The sequence below is a fragment of the Phaenicophaeus curvirostris genome, chromosome 1 (genome assembly GCF_032191515.1).
Source record: "Phaenicophaeus curvirostris isolate KB17595 chromosome 1, BPBGC_Pcur_1.0, whole genome shotgun sequence".
NCBI lineage: Eukaryota > Metazoa > Chordata > Aves > Cuculiformes > Cuculidae > Phaenicophaeus > Phaenicophaeus curvirostris.
The window spans coordinates 178,222,316-178,238,985 of NC_091392.1; the positions used below are offsets into that span (position 1 = coordinate 178,222,316).

At 43.6% G+C, this 16,670-nt stretch overlaps 1 protein-coding gene across 2 annotated transcripts in view; it reads left to right on the forward strand.

Moving 5' to 3' along the window:
* The window catches only part of GTF2F2 (general transcription factor IIF subunit 2), a 104,066-nt gene extending 90,303 nt beyond the window's left edge, over positions 1-13,763 (forward strand). For both annotated transcript variants that reach the window (XM_069881300.1, XM_069881296.1), the window contains 2 exons: positions 6,704-6,847; positions 12,877-13,763. In XM_069881300.1, coding sequence (XP_069737401.1) covers positions 6,704-6,847; positions 12,877-12,996 — 264 coding nt within the window. In that variant the 3' untranslated portion in view covers positions 12,997-13,763. The remainder of the gene's footprint in view (positions 1-6,703; positions 6,848-12,876) is intronic.
* The last annotated feature ends 2,907 nt before the right edge of the window (positions 13,764-16,670 follow it).

Consider the following 16,670-nt stretch of genomic DNA (forward strand, 5'->3'; position numbering starts at 1 on the left):
CTGCACAGAGAAACAGGAAAATTCTGCGGATTCAAGACTCAAAATAGTCTGAAAACTCAAGAGAGCCCACTGCGTTTGATTGCAGTGGCTAATTAGAAAACTCTTCTTCTAGGAGAAAGTAGTGTCAGTGGCTTGATTTTTGAAGAGGATACTATAAAGTCGTAGTTCCTGCATTCCTTCTTATGTGGAAGAAAACATGTAATACTTCCTACAGGATGGTAATTCCTGTGTTTGACTCTACCAAAGAGAAAAAATGTGGAGCTGTTTTCAGACAGGACCAAAACATATTTGTTGTACTCAGCTAGATTATTTTTTTTAATTATGTTTGGGTTGCTGTTGTTGACTCACTTTCTTCTGAAAACACAATGTGATATGGTGCTGTCTGCAACTTTGCACGTGCCAGGTAGTTTTGCTACCTTGGTTTTATTCCATGTAAAATAGTGATGATACTGCCGTACTTAGCGACGAGCTTACTCATTCATTTATTTGAAGCACTGTCAGTCCCAGTACAGTGGGATGGTGGGTTTGCCCTTTGATTCTCTCCAGCTTAAAAAGTAAAGGATCAGTATTCAAAATACAAATAATACTGGAAAATAGAAACTAAAATTATTCTTGTAGATGGAAATACAACTTCCAAAACATGCAGTGTAATGGGATTCTGATTGTAACAAGTGCTTTGTAATGCTAACATGAAGTAGCATCTTTAGTTTGTGGCCTGAAGTGTGGCATATTCATGTATTTTTTAAGACCAAAGGGAGAGCTGTTATATTAAAATAAATTTAAAATGCGTATCTTAAACCCTGCATATTTCACTGTCCTCAGCGTGCACCCATGTCCTTGCAGCAAGTCCTCACACCATTGCACTAAGTTCGAACAATGACAGTGGTAGTAGATGATTGCTCTGGAGAGGTGTTTTTCCTTTCAGGAAAAATATAAATGCTCATCATATATCTTAATAAATTATTGCTTAAGCCAGGCATAAATTAAAAGCATTTTTAATGCTGCAAACTGGCTAGCGTCAGATCAGATGAAGATAAGATGCGAAGTTTTTGGCAGTCAGGCAGTCAATTTAGTGTATTGCTTATCTTGCAGGTAGCAGAAGAGGCAAGCACTCTTAAACATTTCCTATTTCATCCTACATTTCATGCAACAAAGGGACAGTTTCCTTCTACTTCCCACTATTGGTATCATTTCTTTCAGTGCTTCATAGAGAAACTGTTGCTAACATAGCAGGACATGGGCATTGCCTTTGGTCATTATAGACTTTTAGGTGAATGAGATTTTCCCTGCTCTGAAGGGACCTGTGTGACTATGGGATTGTACTCAGCAGGGAACTGGACAACTGCTTTGTTGGTGGAGTTACAAGACACAGCACACCCCAGCCATGCTGCTTGGTATTTTGGCTTTGTAGTTTTGAAGCGTCAGCTGGGTAGACTTGTACATATATATTTCAATGTCTTTGCAGTTCTACTTCATGCATTTACAACTAGATGCAGTCTACTTGCATTACATTGCGTAACAAGACTGTACAAGTAGAAGAATAGAAATTGAATCCACAGCAGGTCTCCCAAAGCTTGCAATTAAAACCTTTTCAAGGTCAACAGAGGTTCCTCATGAATTGTCTGTTTTATTTTCAGAAGAAGGAATTGTTTTGACACACTAATGTTAACAGCAGGGCAAATGTCCTAAATTTATCTTCCTACTCTAGTTTCTGTGGCATAGCAGGTCTGCTATAGATCATGGCAACCAAAATGTACTGTGAAGCTGTTTTACTTGATGCTACAGTCTGTTGTTGTTGCAAAGCTGTTACTGGTTTGAAGATTTATTTTTCTTTTAATGCAGAGGCTAAAGAGTTAAATAATTACACAAGAGCGTATTAGTGGATAATAATCAGTTGTGTAGGTTTCTTGTGGAGAAGTTGTATCTTTTATAACACTACAATACAGCTGGAAAAGCAGACAAGTATTTGGTTGCCCAAGCTTGTCTTGGGTTTTAAGAAGAAGCAACAGGCTTCAAGCTGCAGGTTGGGAACAATTGCTCTGTGTTCAATTTAATGATGCACATCTGTTTCAGGATTTGAAAGAGAGAGTTGGCTGGACAGAGACCTGCAAGTGACAGCAGAGGTGGCAATAGTCTTTAGCCAGTTTGGTACACAAACCAAGAGACAGGTTATTTTCACTCAGAGAGCAGGAGGGAGTTCGCTGGCAAGGAAGCATAGGAAAAAATAAATTGTACCGTAAAACTAATCTCTCTTCTTAAAAATAAGTTATTTTTTCTTTGTGTCCAGTAGAACTGAATTTTCATTTCTGGGCTTCATCTCTGAAATTCTTCCTTTTGAGGATCAGGTTTGAGACATCAGAGGCAGAATGACTCCCATACAAAATTATCCCACGGGCAAGCAGGAGTGTGTCCCTTATAGATCATGTGCATCTCTTCTGCTGTACATGGCGCTGCTTTGTATTCACCCACACAGTCTGCCTGAAAGCACTTGATGATTACATAGATCATGTTACTTTCTGGGTCACCTTTGTTGGTTCCAAGGGGCTCGATGGTTTTCTGTTGTTGAGGATCGTCTTAAGGGTGGATGAGATGATGCAGCAAAGCCAGCAGAAACACTCAATCTGTGACAGAGGCAGGGACAGTAGGTCCTGCAGCCAGATCCTCGATCAAGGCAGAAACATGCTTCTTGGAGTGGGGGAAACCTAGGAGGGAGTGAGGGGCAGGTGGCTCCTGACTCCTGGTTGCAGCAGCTGCCATGTGGTGGCTAATGCAGGAGAGCAGCATTCCTGGAAGCATCCGTAGGGGATTTAAATGGCCCCTAAGGAGCTCAGTAACAGGTGTGTGGCTTGTCAGAAGGTTGTGGCATGGCAGTTTGCACAGGGAGGGCATAGTCTCTGTGCTCAGGAGGCAAGTTCAGTTGGTGAGAGGGAGCACAGCCATGGTGTCCACCCAGCGGGAGGCTGCATCCTCTGCATCTACCAGGAGGGATGCATCTACCAGGAGGGACGCATCAGCCCAGACTGAGCTCCCAGGAAAAGACGCAGCCATCCAGGTCTCAGGCTGCAGGTAGTGTCAGCAGCTTGCACTGGAAACAGAGGGCAACAGCTGTGTGAGGTGCAAGCAGATGGAAGATCTCCTCAGCCTGGTCGTGGAGCTGTGAGAAGCTAAGGAGCATCAGGGAGTCTGAGCAAGAGATAGACTGGTGGAACCACACCCTGAGCTCTCTGAAATAAGAATGGAAACAACCACTGGAAAAAAAAACCTGATAAAAGGGATTCGGTATCCTCCCTCCACCAGGGTGTAAGCAGAGACTTAAAGGGAAGTAGTGAGTAGAAGCAAGTCCACCAACGCGGCAGAAAACAAACCCCCTCTGCCCACGCCTCCCCAGGTGCCTCTCCATAATAGATACGAGGCTCTAGCTGCAGAGGATCGATCAGAGGACTATGTGGGTGCCAATTCATCTACACCAGAGAAGGGGTCAAGGCCAGGACATCATCCTTCTCCCCTCCCATCCCCTCCAGCATTACTGCAACCACCACGAGGAAGGAAAGGCGAGTTATAGTTGTAGGAGCCTCCCTGCTGAGGGAAACAGAGGGTCCAATGTATCAGGCAGACCCTGCTCATAGGGAAGTCTGCTGCCTCCCAGGAGCCCAGGTTAGGGATATTGCTAGGAAACTCCCCAGCTTGGTACAGCCCTCAGACTACCACCCATTGCTGCTCTTCCCCATGGGATGTGATGAAGCTGCAACACATATCCCAAGAATGATCAAGAGACTTCAGGGCATCAGGACAGCTAGTGAGGGAATCTGGGGCCCAGGTGACTTTTTTCCTCCCTCCTTCCAGTTGCAGGCAGTGACATTGTAAGGATCAGTCAGGTCCAGGCTGTTAATACTGACTCTGTGGCTGGTGTCACCATAATAACTTTGGGCTTTTTGACAGTGGGATGGCCTACATGGCACCAGGTTTACAGGTATCAGATGGGAGACAACTTCCTCAGAGCAGGAGGAGGGTCTTTGCTCAGGAGCTTGCGGGGCTCATTGATAGGGCTTTAAACTAGACGTGGCGGGGGGGGCGGGAATAATATCAGTCTTGTCTGTGACAAGCTGCAGGAGGACACACTGTGGTGAGAGAGACAAGGTAGGAGAGTGCTGGACCTGAGTTCATCAGTGACATCGAGATCGGAGGCAGACTGGGCTGCAGTAGTCACATACTGGTGGAGTCCAATTTCCTGAGGAATATGGGACAGGCGAGGAGTATAGTCAGGACCCTAAATTTTAGGAAAGCAACCTTTCAGCTCTTCAAGGAGTTAGTCAGTAGGGCCCCCTGGGAAACCGTTCTAGGGATGAAGGAGCAGAACAGAGCTGGCAGTTATTTAAGGATGCTTTCCATGAGGCACAAGAGTGCTCAGTCCCTAGATATAGCAAATCAGGCAAGGAAGGGAAGAGACCAGTGTGGCTGAGTTGAGACCTGCTGGTCAAATTCAAGGACAAGAGGGAACTGCACAGGCAGTGCAAGCAGGGACGGGTAACCTGGGAAGAGTATAGGGACGCTGCCCAGTTGTGTAGGGGTGAGGTCAGGAAGGTCAAGACACAGCTGGAACTGAACTTTGAAAGGAAGTGAGGACTAACAAGAAGGGCTTCTACAGGTACGTCAATCAAAAGAGGAAGGTCAAAGAGAACATACCCCCACTGATGGATGAAAATTATGACCTTGTATCAAAAAATGAGGAGAAGGCTGAGGTACTCAACACTGTTCTTGTCTCAGTCTTCACTGAACCACTCTCCTTATCATGGGTCGTGGGACAACAAGATGGGGACAAGAGGGGTAAATCCAGAGAGATCAGGTTCAGTACCACCTGAGGAACCGGAACATACATAAGTCTATGGGACCTGATGAGATGCATCTCAGAGTCCTGAGGGAATTGACTGTTTTAGTGGCCAAGCCATTTGCTATGATGTTTGAAAAGTCATGACAATCAGGAAAAGTCCCTCGTGACTGGAAGAAGGGTAACGTTGTGCCCATTTTTAAAAAGGGTAGAAAAGACGACCCTGGGAACTACTGACCTGTCAGTCTCACCTCTGTGCCTAGTAAGATCATGGAACAGATCCTCCTAGAAGCTACGCTAAAGCACATAGAGGACGGGGAGGTGATTAATGGCAGCCAGCACGGCTTCAGCAAGCACAGGTCCTGCCTGGTCAACCTAGTGGCTTTCTATGCTGGGGTAACCACATCAGTGGACACGGGGAAAACAATGCATGTGATCTGTCTGGACTTCTGTAAAGCCTTTGACGTAGTCCCCACGAACATCCTTCTGTCTGAATTGGAGAGATATGGATTTGATGGGTGGACATGTTTGGTGGATAAGGAGTAGGTGGGATGCTCACATTCAGAGAGTAGTGGTCATCAGCTCGATGTCCAGATGGAGATTCGCAGTTTCAATACAGGATGGCAGATGATGTGATTGAGAGCAGCCCTGCAGAGAAGGACTTGGGGGTGCTGATTGATGAGAAGCTTGACATGAGCCGGCAATGTGTGCTCACAGCCCAGAAGGCCAACTGTATCCTGAGCTGCATCAAAAGAGGCGTAGCCAGCAGCCAGCAGGTCGAGGGAGGTGATTCTGCCCCTCAGCTCTGGTGAGACCTCACTTGGAATATTGTGTTCAGTTCTGGAATCCTCAACATAAGGATATAGAGCTGTTGGAACAGGTCCGGAGGAGGACTACAAAGATGATCAGAGTGCTGGAGCACCTCCCCTACAAGGAGAGTCTGAGAGAGTTGAGGTTGTTCAGCCTGGAGAAGAGGAGGCTCTGAGGAGACCTTATAGCAGCCTTCCGGTACCTGAAGGGGGCCTACAAGAAAGCTAGGGAGGAACTTTATACAAGGACATGTAGTGATAGGATGAGGAAGGATGGCTTTAAATTGGAGAGGGAGAATTTTAGACTAGACATTAAGAAGAATTTCTTCACAGCGAGGGTGGTGAGACGTTGGAACAGCTTGCCCAGAGAAGTTGTGAATACCCTCTCCCTGGAAGTGTTTAAGGCCAGGATGGATGAGGCCTTGAGCAGCTTGGTCAGGTAGGAGGTGTTGGAATTACCTAGATATCTAGGGGGGTTGGAACTAGATGATCTTTAAGGTCCCTTCCAACCCAAAGCTTTCTATGATTATGCGCTACTCGGGTTTCTCCTGAAGAGATACCATCTACATCCTTGAAGTGTGTCTTCACTTGGTGAAGATTGAGTTTATATTGATGGAGTGGTTGCCTTGAATGCTGTTTCTGGAGCAGATGAGTTCCAAGGGTCATTTCAGCATCCTTTAGGCAGGTGGTTGTTGTAGTTGTGAATGTAGCTATGTTGGTCTGTGGATTTTCCCAAGTATGGCTATTTGTAAGTTGTTTGATATTTGTCATTAAACTTCAGAATCTGATATCAACAGAGGTGGAGTGGAAATACCATCTCAGTTTGGATTCCTGTACTAATATTAATTCTCTGTCCAGGTCTGGGCACATCGTGCAGGCCATTTCTGTGTTTTTTTCCTGGTTAAAGCAGAAATACACATCAGAGAAGTTTGTTGTGCTGAGGACAAAATGCTTAGTCATTGAATGGCGTTTTATTAAGTAGGAGAGGATTTTAATGTGTTAATGTTCAGCACTGAGAATTATACAGCGTTACATGTGAATGTCTTAAAACTTGTTTTGTGTTGGATAGATTGAATACGAGAGGAAGAAGAAAGAAGATGGAAAACGGGCTCGAGCTGATAAACCACAAGTGCTGGACATGCTTTTTTCAGCCTTTGAGAAGCATCAGTATTACAACATTAAAGACCTGGTGGACATAACCAAACAGCCAGTGGTATGTACTATTCATCTTGTAATATAACCATTTCAGTATTTACTATTGTGTTATATTTCGCATATCCAGAAAATAGTTAAATATATACTATGTGCCTTTGAAACAGCTCTCTGAATATGTTTTACAACAAACAGAAAATGTAAAGTTTTAAGATCATCATTGTAGGACCGCATTGGATACTAGGCATTGCAGTGAGTAGGCTTTTTCTTGAGAGAGGTGGTTTAAGTAACCTAAATGGCCTCTTTCTTATTTAGGTTTACTTTAATACTAGAAACCAAATTCTGTACTACTCTGATGTCTCCCATGCTACTCCTTTTTCACTGAAGTGACAGCCTAGTTCTGTTGCTGTTGGCAGTAGAGAGCTTGTATATATGAGTGATCAGCCTTTCCTTCAGCTTCTGAACTTTATCTTGTTGGAGCAACAGAGGTTGCTCTTTTTCTGTGGGTCAGGGTAATTGTATTTCATGGAATTACAATTAAAGGCAGACGTTATGCATGTAAGGAGCCCCAGCTTCACATCAATATCACTTGGGGTCTCAAAATCACTTGAATTTCTTTACAAATAGAATAAGTTTTAGGCTAAGAGTTTAGGGGTTTGATATTTGAGATATACTTCAATTTTTTCTAAACATGAAGACGTGTGCTTACGTGATGGTTCTGTTAATCCTGCACTGTCTGCCAGCCTCTTCGTCTGTGAACCCTAACTTTCCAGTTCTTTCCCTTCTTTCCCTGTTCAAGTTTTCTTTGAGCAGACTAGGTTGAAGACAGGGGACACAATGACACGTGTAGTATCTTTGGTCCTTTTCATGTTTCATTGCTGATTTTGATATCTGTCCTCAACCCAGCTGCAGTTTTCAGAAGACTTTAAGGGACTTTATTATGTTTGAGCCTAAATGGAGCAACAATTTGAAAAGTTGTTAAAGCTAAGGTGGAAGAAGGAGCAGTGACAGCTGGATTATGGCAAAATTTATTCCTCTGTAAAAAAGGGGGTAAAGTGGAGATGCTTACTTGTTTAGCTCACTTAACATTTAGAATTAAGTATGTCTCTGTCAGAGGGTTTGTATAAGGTACACAATCTGTTTGGCTAAGAAGCTACACAAAGATATTACCTGAATCATATACATGTAGGTTCATGATGTTCTGGGCCCTTGGAAGAAACTAGTTGGATAATGTTTTCTATTCCATTCATTTATCTAATGAGTCAACTCCTTACCTGTGTGGCAGAGAAGATGTGGGGATGATGGGAGCTGAGAAGGAGGAGGGAATAGAAGGAAGATACAGAGGGAGCATGGCAAGAAAATTTTAAGGGTTTTGAGATAAGGTGTGACAGTCACTATCTCAATCTCTTTGAACATAAGTAGGTGCAGATTTATCCCGTCTAGCGTGACATCGGCTAGAAATACTCACCCACAACTCCCACATAAGCTGTGGGAGAGCAAAGGTTTTCTTCCTCTTGAATGTACCTGTCTGTCTGCATCAGCTCAAAGGAGCCTGGAAAAAGCTGTGCCTCTGACACAACTTTCTTCATTAAGCACCAAAAGTCAGGCAAGATGAATCCAATTCTTTTCTTAGTCACTGCCCTAAGGATTAGATGTACAGGGTGGTCATTAGATTAGATGTATAGAACAAAACACCTCACTTGAATACTTCTATTACATTTTTGATTAATTTCTATGCCTGCCTACATATTCCACTGTCATCATATGCTCCTGAATATTTTCTGTCCGTAGCATAGTAGATCTGTGCCATGTACTTCCATCTCAGCAATTCTAGCCTTTGTTTTTCAGTTATTTTATGAATACAGATACGTTAAAAGGAAATTGTAGACTAATTTGACCCAACATCATGTATTATTTGGGCTACATCTTTGCATCTGCGTTTATGGTTTTAGTCTCTCTGCCGATGGCTAAAAGTCCCTTAGGGCTCCTGAGATTAATCAAACCATTAAAACCTCTTTCCCTAAGCGGGCTGCACAGTCTCAGTTTCGAGTTGTGTGTGAGAGTTCATTCCCAGCTGGGGTTTTGCCTTATGTGTCAGTGTCCTTCAGCTTCCTCAGACCTGGATATCCTGAGAAAATAAATGACCAAAATCCTCTTCCTGATACCTTTCTTCATTCACTGAGTAGCCAGTAGGCTGGTAGATTCAGAACTGTCTGTCAGTACATCATCTACCCCTCATCTAAAGCTATCCTTATTTCCCCTAAGGGTTCCCATTGAAAGCTTCTATAGGGAGTAGATACAGCATCCATTTCCATTTGAAAATACTATCCCTTGGTCGCTGCTGCTCAGCTGGTGTTTGCTCAGTGTGTAAGCATCCCTGGTACTGCAGACTTCAGCCTCTGGTGTGCAACTTTTCTTTTTTTTCTGAAAATAAAGTACCTGTTCCTAATGCCCACTGTGACTTTGTTATTCACAGAGCAGCTATACCTGACAAAAAAAGAAGTAAAATGCCAACAGGTGAATAGGCACGCTTTCCCTGTGCTGTACAGAGGTTGGCTGCTAATTAATCTCTGCTGAGTGTTCACTGCTTTATTTTCTGTCATAGTGTCTAAGATTGTCTGGGTGTGCAGTTTCTCCTCTGAGTTTCTAAATGTTGAGGTTATTTTCAGACACGAGATAAAAAATGCTGCTGCAGCTGCCTCTTCGGCTCCTGTTAAAATGAAGTTCTAAGCGTTTACATCACTGGCTAATAATAATTAAAACACATTTGTCTAAGGGAATTAACATTGTTCTTAGTGAACTAATAAATAATAGTATTTTCCTTACGTAATGGTAAATGTAAATAGTGAATTAAACCCTTGCTACTGAATGTTGTGTGTTACATGGGAAATTGCTGCCATCTTTATTTTGCAATAATGAAATCACAAAGCAAGTCTATTCTGAATACAAACTAGCACTACATTAGGGAAACCAGAGTTTATTTGTTTTCCTTTTTAATGAAAAATAACAGTTTTCAGTAGTAGGCAAATCGGTTGCCACCTACCCAGATGTGAATACAGAGTGCCCCTTGGAAATACTGCAGTAATTCTAGATTTGGACTCCATGGCTGAGGATATAATATGCTTTTTACTTGAGCCATCAAATAATTGTGAAGAATGGAACCAATATGGAACCAGTGGTCTAATATGAACTGTATTTTTTCAAAACAGGGTAGTTTGTTTACAGTTGTTTTTTTTATTTCAGTGTTAAGTAATGGTTATCCTAAATACGGTGGGGTTTTTCCCCCTACCCTCCTCAGTTTCAGAATGGTTTTCAGAGCTTGGAAGTTAACTCCTCTCTCAGAAATTTTTGTTCCATAATTCTGTAATAACATTTCACTTTTTATGGAAAAAAAACATGAGGGAAGGTGTAGTGGATCAGAATATGCCTTAAATATACAGATGGATTACCTACAGATTAGCTACTGTGCTAGAATTATAGGTATAAAAACATACTGAATCCCTTTCTGGAAAGAAATTGTGGACCCCTGATTAATGTTCACCAGGCTCTAAAATTCAGTGTTTGGCATCACTGTGGAAAGTGGGGGGGTTCTCTGAATGATGTTGCATCAGACTGAGTAATACACTTCAAGATTCATAGACCAGCCTGGCAAAGCACAGACTCAGGTCCTGGTTTCTGGAAGGAGAAGTGATCCTGCAGGAGAGATCACAACATCCCTTGAACTCATCCCATCAAGGCACTCGCTCAAGTGCAGTACAGTACAGCAGGATTATCTCTGATCTCTAATTGCCTAAAAGCTCCAACAGTTCAGCGTTTTCTGCGCACACAGAGTGATTTTTGCGGGGTTAATGCTCTCAGCTGCCCTCCCTAAAAGCTCTGCTGCTTGTTTCCCCCATGGCAGAGGTGGCAGATAGGAATATGTTGCAGATCCTCAGTTGCTGCAGTTCACGATCCCAGCTTGAAGTGCCCTTGTGGCACAGACATTACTTCACTATTCAGTTCACGTTGGTTTCGTTCTGCTTTGTTACTCTGTTGACTCGAAACTCTTGGAAGTTTTGCCCAGAGGGAAGCAGAACTGCCTGGGGAATTAGGTTTGAAAACTAGTTGAAATTAAAAGTAACTTGTGTTTAACCGCGTGAGTGGTTTGGAGGCGTGAGCAAGTAGTGAGAGATGAGAACTGCTTCATGCAGTGCAAAATGTCACCCAACGACGTTGCCACCAGACAGCAGCAAACTGCTGGAAGCTTTGGGCCATGCAGCCATAGTGGTTTCATTCTGCGTGAGCCCTGTGGCATCTTCACACCTTGTGACCCACCTTCCCAGATGCAGACTAGGTCTCTCAGCCTAGGAGCTGCAAATGGATGTCCTCCGTGGGACTTAGTGCAATTCTATTGTTTTTTCCAATTCTCCTTGCCTGTCCGTGTGGTCTAGAGCAGAATTTAATCTTGAATCTGGGTGGTTTTTCATCCACTCTACCATCTTTTGACATGTCTGTCAAGCTGAAAAGGATTGCAGGCAGGGCAGTGGCTGTGCAGTTGTACACACCCACACGTACCCGTGTAGAATTTGCTTTTTCACCTGCTTTCATCACCTTTTAAAAAATGCATTGCAGACGAGCGGTGTCACCGTAAAAAAACGTTTGCTCACTGATGGATGCTGTAGTGAGTACATTTGTCTAAGGTGCCTGACTTTCAAATACTGACAGCATCTCCACGGTAGATGGGAGCTGGAAGTTGTGCTAATAGATGTCTATTGATCTCCTGCTGCCACCTGCTGGGGTTTGAATCGTGCGTCCCTCTGAGAGCTGTCCCCACAGCGCAAAATGAGCTCCTCGCTCACGGCTTCTGTGCTCTGCTCAAAGAAAAGACCCTAAGAAACCAGTTTGTATGCACGGTCTGTTAAGGTCCTCTTTCTCACTTGTTGGACAAACACCCCTCGTTGCTCCGAGATAGGTTTTTTAGAGTAATTCTGCTACGTGCATCAAAATGAAGTATTGTCAGGAGTGTGAGAATCTGGATTTTTTTCTGCTTTGTACATTTTTTTATATGCACATGGAGAAAGAAAGAGTAACAACCAGTAAAAGACTTTTTTTACTAACTGAGAACATACCTTTTTTCCCCCCAACTTTTCCATTTAGCAAAAAAATGGCGAGAGTGTAAGAAAGAGACTGGGCAATCGGCTTTCCTTTTTTTTTCTTATATTTGCTTTTTTTGATGATTTGGGAATATGTTGATATTTTCACATAGTGGAACTGTAGATAGAGAAAACACAAGGGTTCTGGTAACTCCCATTCAATATATGCACTGAAAGAGGCTTAAATTGCTCACACTAAACAATAATGAATTTAACGTGGGGATTCTTCAGCTGTGGTCTGCAGTTGCCATGGCAATCCACTCAAGTCAGTCCTGATTAATATTTAAACAAACAAGCAGGCAAATGGCTCTTTAAAAAATTAAAGAAATTATGGATGTTTATTATAAAGAGTAAAGGAGGATGATGTCAGTGAGCTGTCTTGTGTCAAAGGCTATAGTATCATAGCTTTGCTTGATTTTCTTTTAATTTCTCTTCCTAGTCTTAATATTTGAATGTAGTAGAAAATTCTCTGGCACCTACTCAGCTCTCCTCTAAAAACGAGGCCATAATAAAATGCATAAAGCTTTGCAAAATGGCACGAAAACCAGCAGTTCAGAGCTTTGATGGGGTCTGAATAAGGCAGGTTGTTTCAAGATAATCCCAGCCCAAGCAAGCCAAAGAGCCAAGAGCTTTCAGCTCAGATGGAGAAATTCCAGCCTGAGGAAGATGTGTGAGCTGACAGTGGTGTACAGACCTGCATGGTGGCTGCATCCCACCACCCTGGGGAGCCCTTCATGCGTAGCAGCTGCCAGCAGAGCTCACTTTCTGTGGTGGCAGTGAACTCCCAGGGCAGAAAGCGTGGCCACATCCCCATTTCTCCACAGTCGTGTGAGAAATGTAGCAGTGCGCAGATTTTTAGAGCATCTGCACGTCTGATACTCGGGGTACATTGGGCATATCTCAGCCTTTTGATTGGTAATTCTCTGCCTGTATAATTTGAATTTCTGTTTCCTTTCAGATATACTTAAAAGAAATTTTAAGAGACATAGGCATCTACAACGTGAAGGGGACCCACAAAAACACATGGGAGCTGAAGCCTGAATACAGACACTACCAAGTAGAAGACAAGAGTGATTAACGAAAGCATTTACAAAGCCCAAGAGAATTAGTGATTGCACTGAGGGAACTGTGGTGGGTTTACAGGCAGGACTAAGCACAACCTAATTCTGCAAGGTTCAGCTTAAATCAAAGCAGTTGGTAGTTTTCCCTAGCTTCTTTTTCTCTAAGGAATATTTCTTCTATGTTTCTGTAAGTGTTTTGTCTTTTTAGAGGAACACCTATTTACAGAATAAAGGTGTGTTAGATTTATCTTTATTAGAAGTCTTTTGATTTCTGATCTTACTTTTTCTTGGTATCATTGTGGCTTTTCCAGCCTTCAGTGACTTTGAAGAAAAATGTGTCCTAGAGGAACCTATAACTTTGTAGGTTTGCATCTCACTAGACTCAGGTTAATACCCTCGCTTCTGCTGGGATGTAGCAGGGCTTCTCCTGGAAAGCTGCAAAGGAACACAACCCTTCATGCAGTGTTTGGGTGGAAGAGACACGATGCTCCTTCTGGAATCAGGCTTTAGGAAAACCAGCCACAACTGCCGTGCTCATCACAGCCCTTTGACCCCATGGGAACAAATCAACACAAGTTAAAAACGCGTAAAGCAAAGTCTGTTCGATACACAGGTCAGAGAGAAGATAACAATCCCCTCCAGGTGATTACTGAGAAGAGGAAAAGGTATTGTCTGTCTATCAGGTACATCAAGGAGTAGATTTTTCTTTTTGTTGTTGTTGTTTTTTATGAAGTCACCTAAAATTTATGTTTAAGCATATTAATAAAAGCATTATTTTAATTTGTACCATGCAGTGTTCTCCATTACTGCCTGAACGCATGTTGTGATCTACTTAATGTAGGCATGAAGGGTTTTTTCCAATCACATTTTTATTGCTGGCTTTTCCACTGGGTTTCTCTGCATTCTGGGGAAGGTTGCTTAATGTATCTATGTCTCTTGTTCTCCCATTTTTGAAATGCACATTGCAAAGGTTGTCTATTCAGCATCCTTTTGGGGACGGAGCAGGGAGGGAGATAGGACAAAACTATTTAATTATGTTCTCAAAGCTTTTATGTTAAAAAAAAGAGCAAAGATAACAGTGGGAAAACCTCATTAGTGTACTTGTAAATGAAGCAGAAGGTGAAGTTTTATAGCACAACTTTCACATTTTCTCAGGTCCTTCAGTTGTGTACATCACTTCTGCGGGCACTCGTGAAATAACAGGCCTGCATGAAAGGCAAACGTTCCATTATTGGTCCACTTGGAAGCAATGAAAAGTTCATCCAGATGTCTTCAGAGGTTTGTAAAGCCACTTGGACCCCTTATGCATCAGTCACACATTTTAATTTTGCTCGATTCATTTTTTTTTAATTGTTTGTGTAGGTGTCTCTCTACAGACACGCTTCCTGCTGCAGCTCTGCTTCCTGGGGTATGAAGTGTCCAGTTCCTAGGAGGTGGACTACAGGAGATGGACTGCTGAGAATTTTTGAAGTACAAATGACATTCAAGGGATGTGTGTTTGCTTTCATAAATATTGCCCTTACCTAGAAAGTCCAGGTTAGCTTCTCCTTTGTGTTGCACCTCACAGAATTTTCTAAAAACATGCAGAGGAACACCACGCAATACTTATTTAGAATCGTAGAATGGTTTGAGTTGGAAGGGACCTTAAAGATCATCCAGTTCCAACCCCCCTGTAGTAGTGTTGTCATTCATTGCCACAGGTAAAAATGACCAGGCTGTTTCTGGGGGGAAAGGTTACCTTTAGGTGGATCCCCAGCAGGATTAGCTTAGCAGGAAGTGCTTGTAATTTTAGGTTTATGCGAGTTTGCTGCTTCTCAATTTGTCTTCAGTTGAGAGGGATGTCATCAGTCAGCGTGAAATGCCAGAAGATCTAAGTAAAGCAGGTATTTATCGATCTGCAGGGTGGCTTTGGGCAGGGGGAAGTGCACTCTACTTAGAAGTAATGGGAAGCATACAAAGTACGGCATTTTTACGGGTTTCATGTTTTTTACAAAAAAAAAAATAAAACTTGTATGGGCATTGTTAAAGATGTGGAGAGTGTGAGAAGTAAACGAGCTGTGGAGATTGCAGTCGAAAGGTTGAGGAAACCCAAGGTGCCCTGTTTCGCTTCTCTGAAACAGCGCCAGTTTTCAAGGTAAAAGGGGAAAGGGACAATGAGGAAACTATTTCAAAAAACAGCTGGGGAGTGATACAGCAGGATAAACTAAGAAAAAACACCAAGTGGACAATCTAGAATACAGGCAGCTCGTGAAGCATTTTGTTTCCTGCTTCCTGCATGATTTTGAAGGCTTTCTAGCTTGTTAGTGTGCAACTGGAATTTTAGCCCCAGTTGCAGCCACTAAATCCATCTGGCATGAGAGAAGGCTGCTGTGTTCAGTTCTGGGCCCCTCACCACAAGAAGGATGTTGAGGCTCTGGAGCGAGTCCAGAGAAGAGCAATGAAGCTGGTGAGGGGGCTGGAGAATAAGTCTTACAAAGAGCGGCTGAGAGAGCTGGGGTTGTTTAGCCTGGAGAAGAGGAGGCTGAGGGAAGACCTCATTGCTCTCTACCTGAAAGGAGGTTGTAGAGAGGAGGGTGCTGGCCTCTTCTCCCAAGTGTCAGGGGACAGGACAAGAGGAAATGGCCTCAAGCTCCACCAGGGGAGGTTCAGGCTGGACATTAGGGAAAAAAATTTCATGGAAAGGGTCATCGGGCACTGGAACAGGCTGCCCAGGGAGGTGGTTGAGTCACCTTCCCTGGAGGTGTTTTAAGGGACAGGTGGATGAGGTGCTGAGGGGCATGGTTTAGTGTTTGATAGGAATGGTTGGACTTCATGATCCGGTGGGTCTTTTGCAACCTGATGATTCTGTGATTCTATGATTAAGGGCACGATGAGCCCGCAGGGGCTCAAGACAGTGCAAGATGCTCTCTTGTGCTCACAGCAGGACCTGTGCTATGCATTCAGGGATGCTGCGGCCTCCTGTCTGGTGAGGAGTGCTCAGGAAAGATGGAGGTGGAGCTCTTATGTGCCATTTGCTGGTCATCATCCAGCCTGCAGCCAAACCACAGGCTCCTGAAGCACAAAGCACCCTCGAGGCAGAAGCAGCAGGGCAAACACACTGCGATGGCCCCAATGGACTGGTCTGACTTCATGGGAAACTCTGAGAATCATAGAATCATAGAATGACTTGGGTTGGAAGGGACCTTAAAGATCATCTAGTTCCAACCCTCCTGCCATGGGCAGGGACACCTCCCTCCAGGCCAGGCTGCCCAAGGCCCCACCCAGCCTGGCCTTGAACACCTCTGGGGACGGGGCAGCCACAGCTTCCCTGGGCAACCTGTGCCAGTGCTGCACCAACCTCATTGCGAAGAAATTCTTCCTAATGTCTAATCTAAATCTTGCCCCTTCTGATTTAAAACCATTGCTCCTCATCCTATCACTACATACCCTGTGATAATGATTTAGCATTTGGGGCAACTTCATCAGGATCCAGCACATAATAAGCATCAAAAACTCTCTGCTCTGCTTGTTCGGCAAGGGGACTTCATGCAAGTGCTGCTCACACCATTGCCATCTGCAGAAAGAGAGGAGGAGGAGGCTCATAGGCATTCAAGTCTGATTCCCCAGCCCCCACACGTGGATTAATTTAAACTCTGAACTCACAGCAGTGATGAACACTGATTCCCTGCTGCTCTTAGAATCATAGAATCAC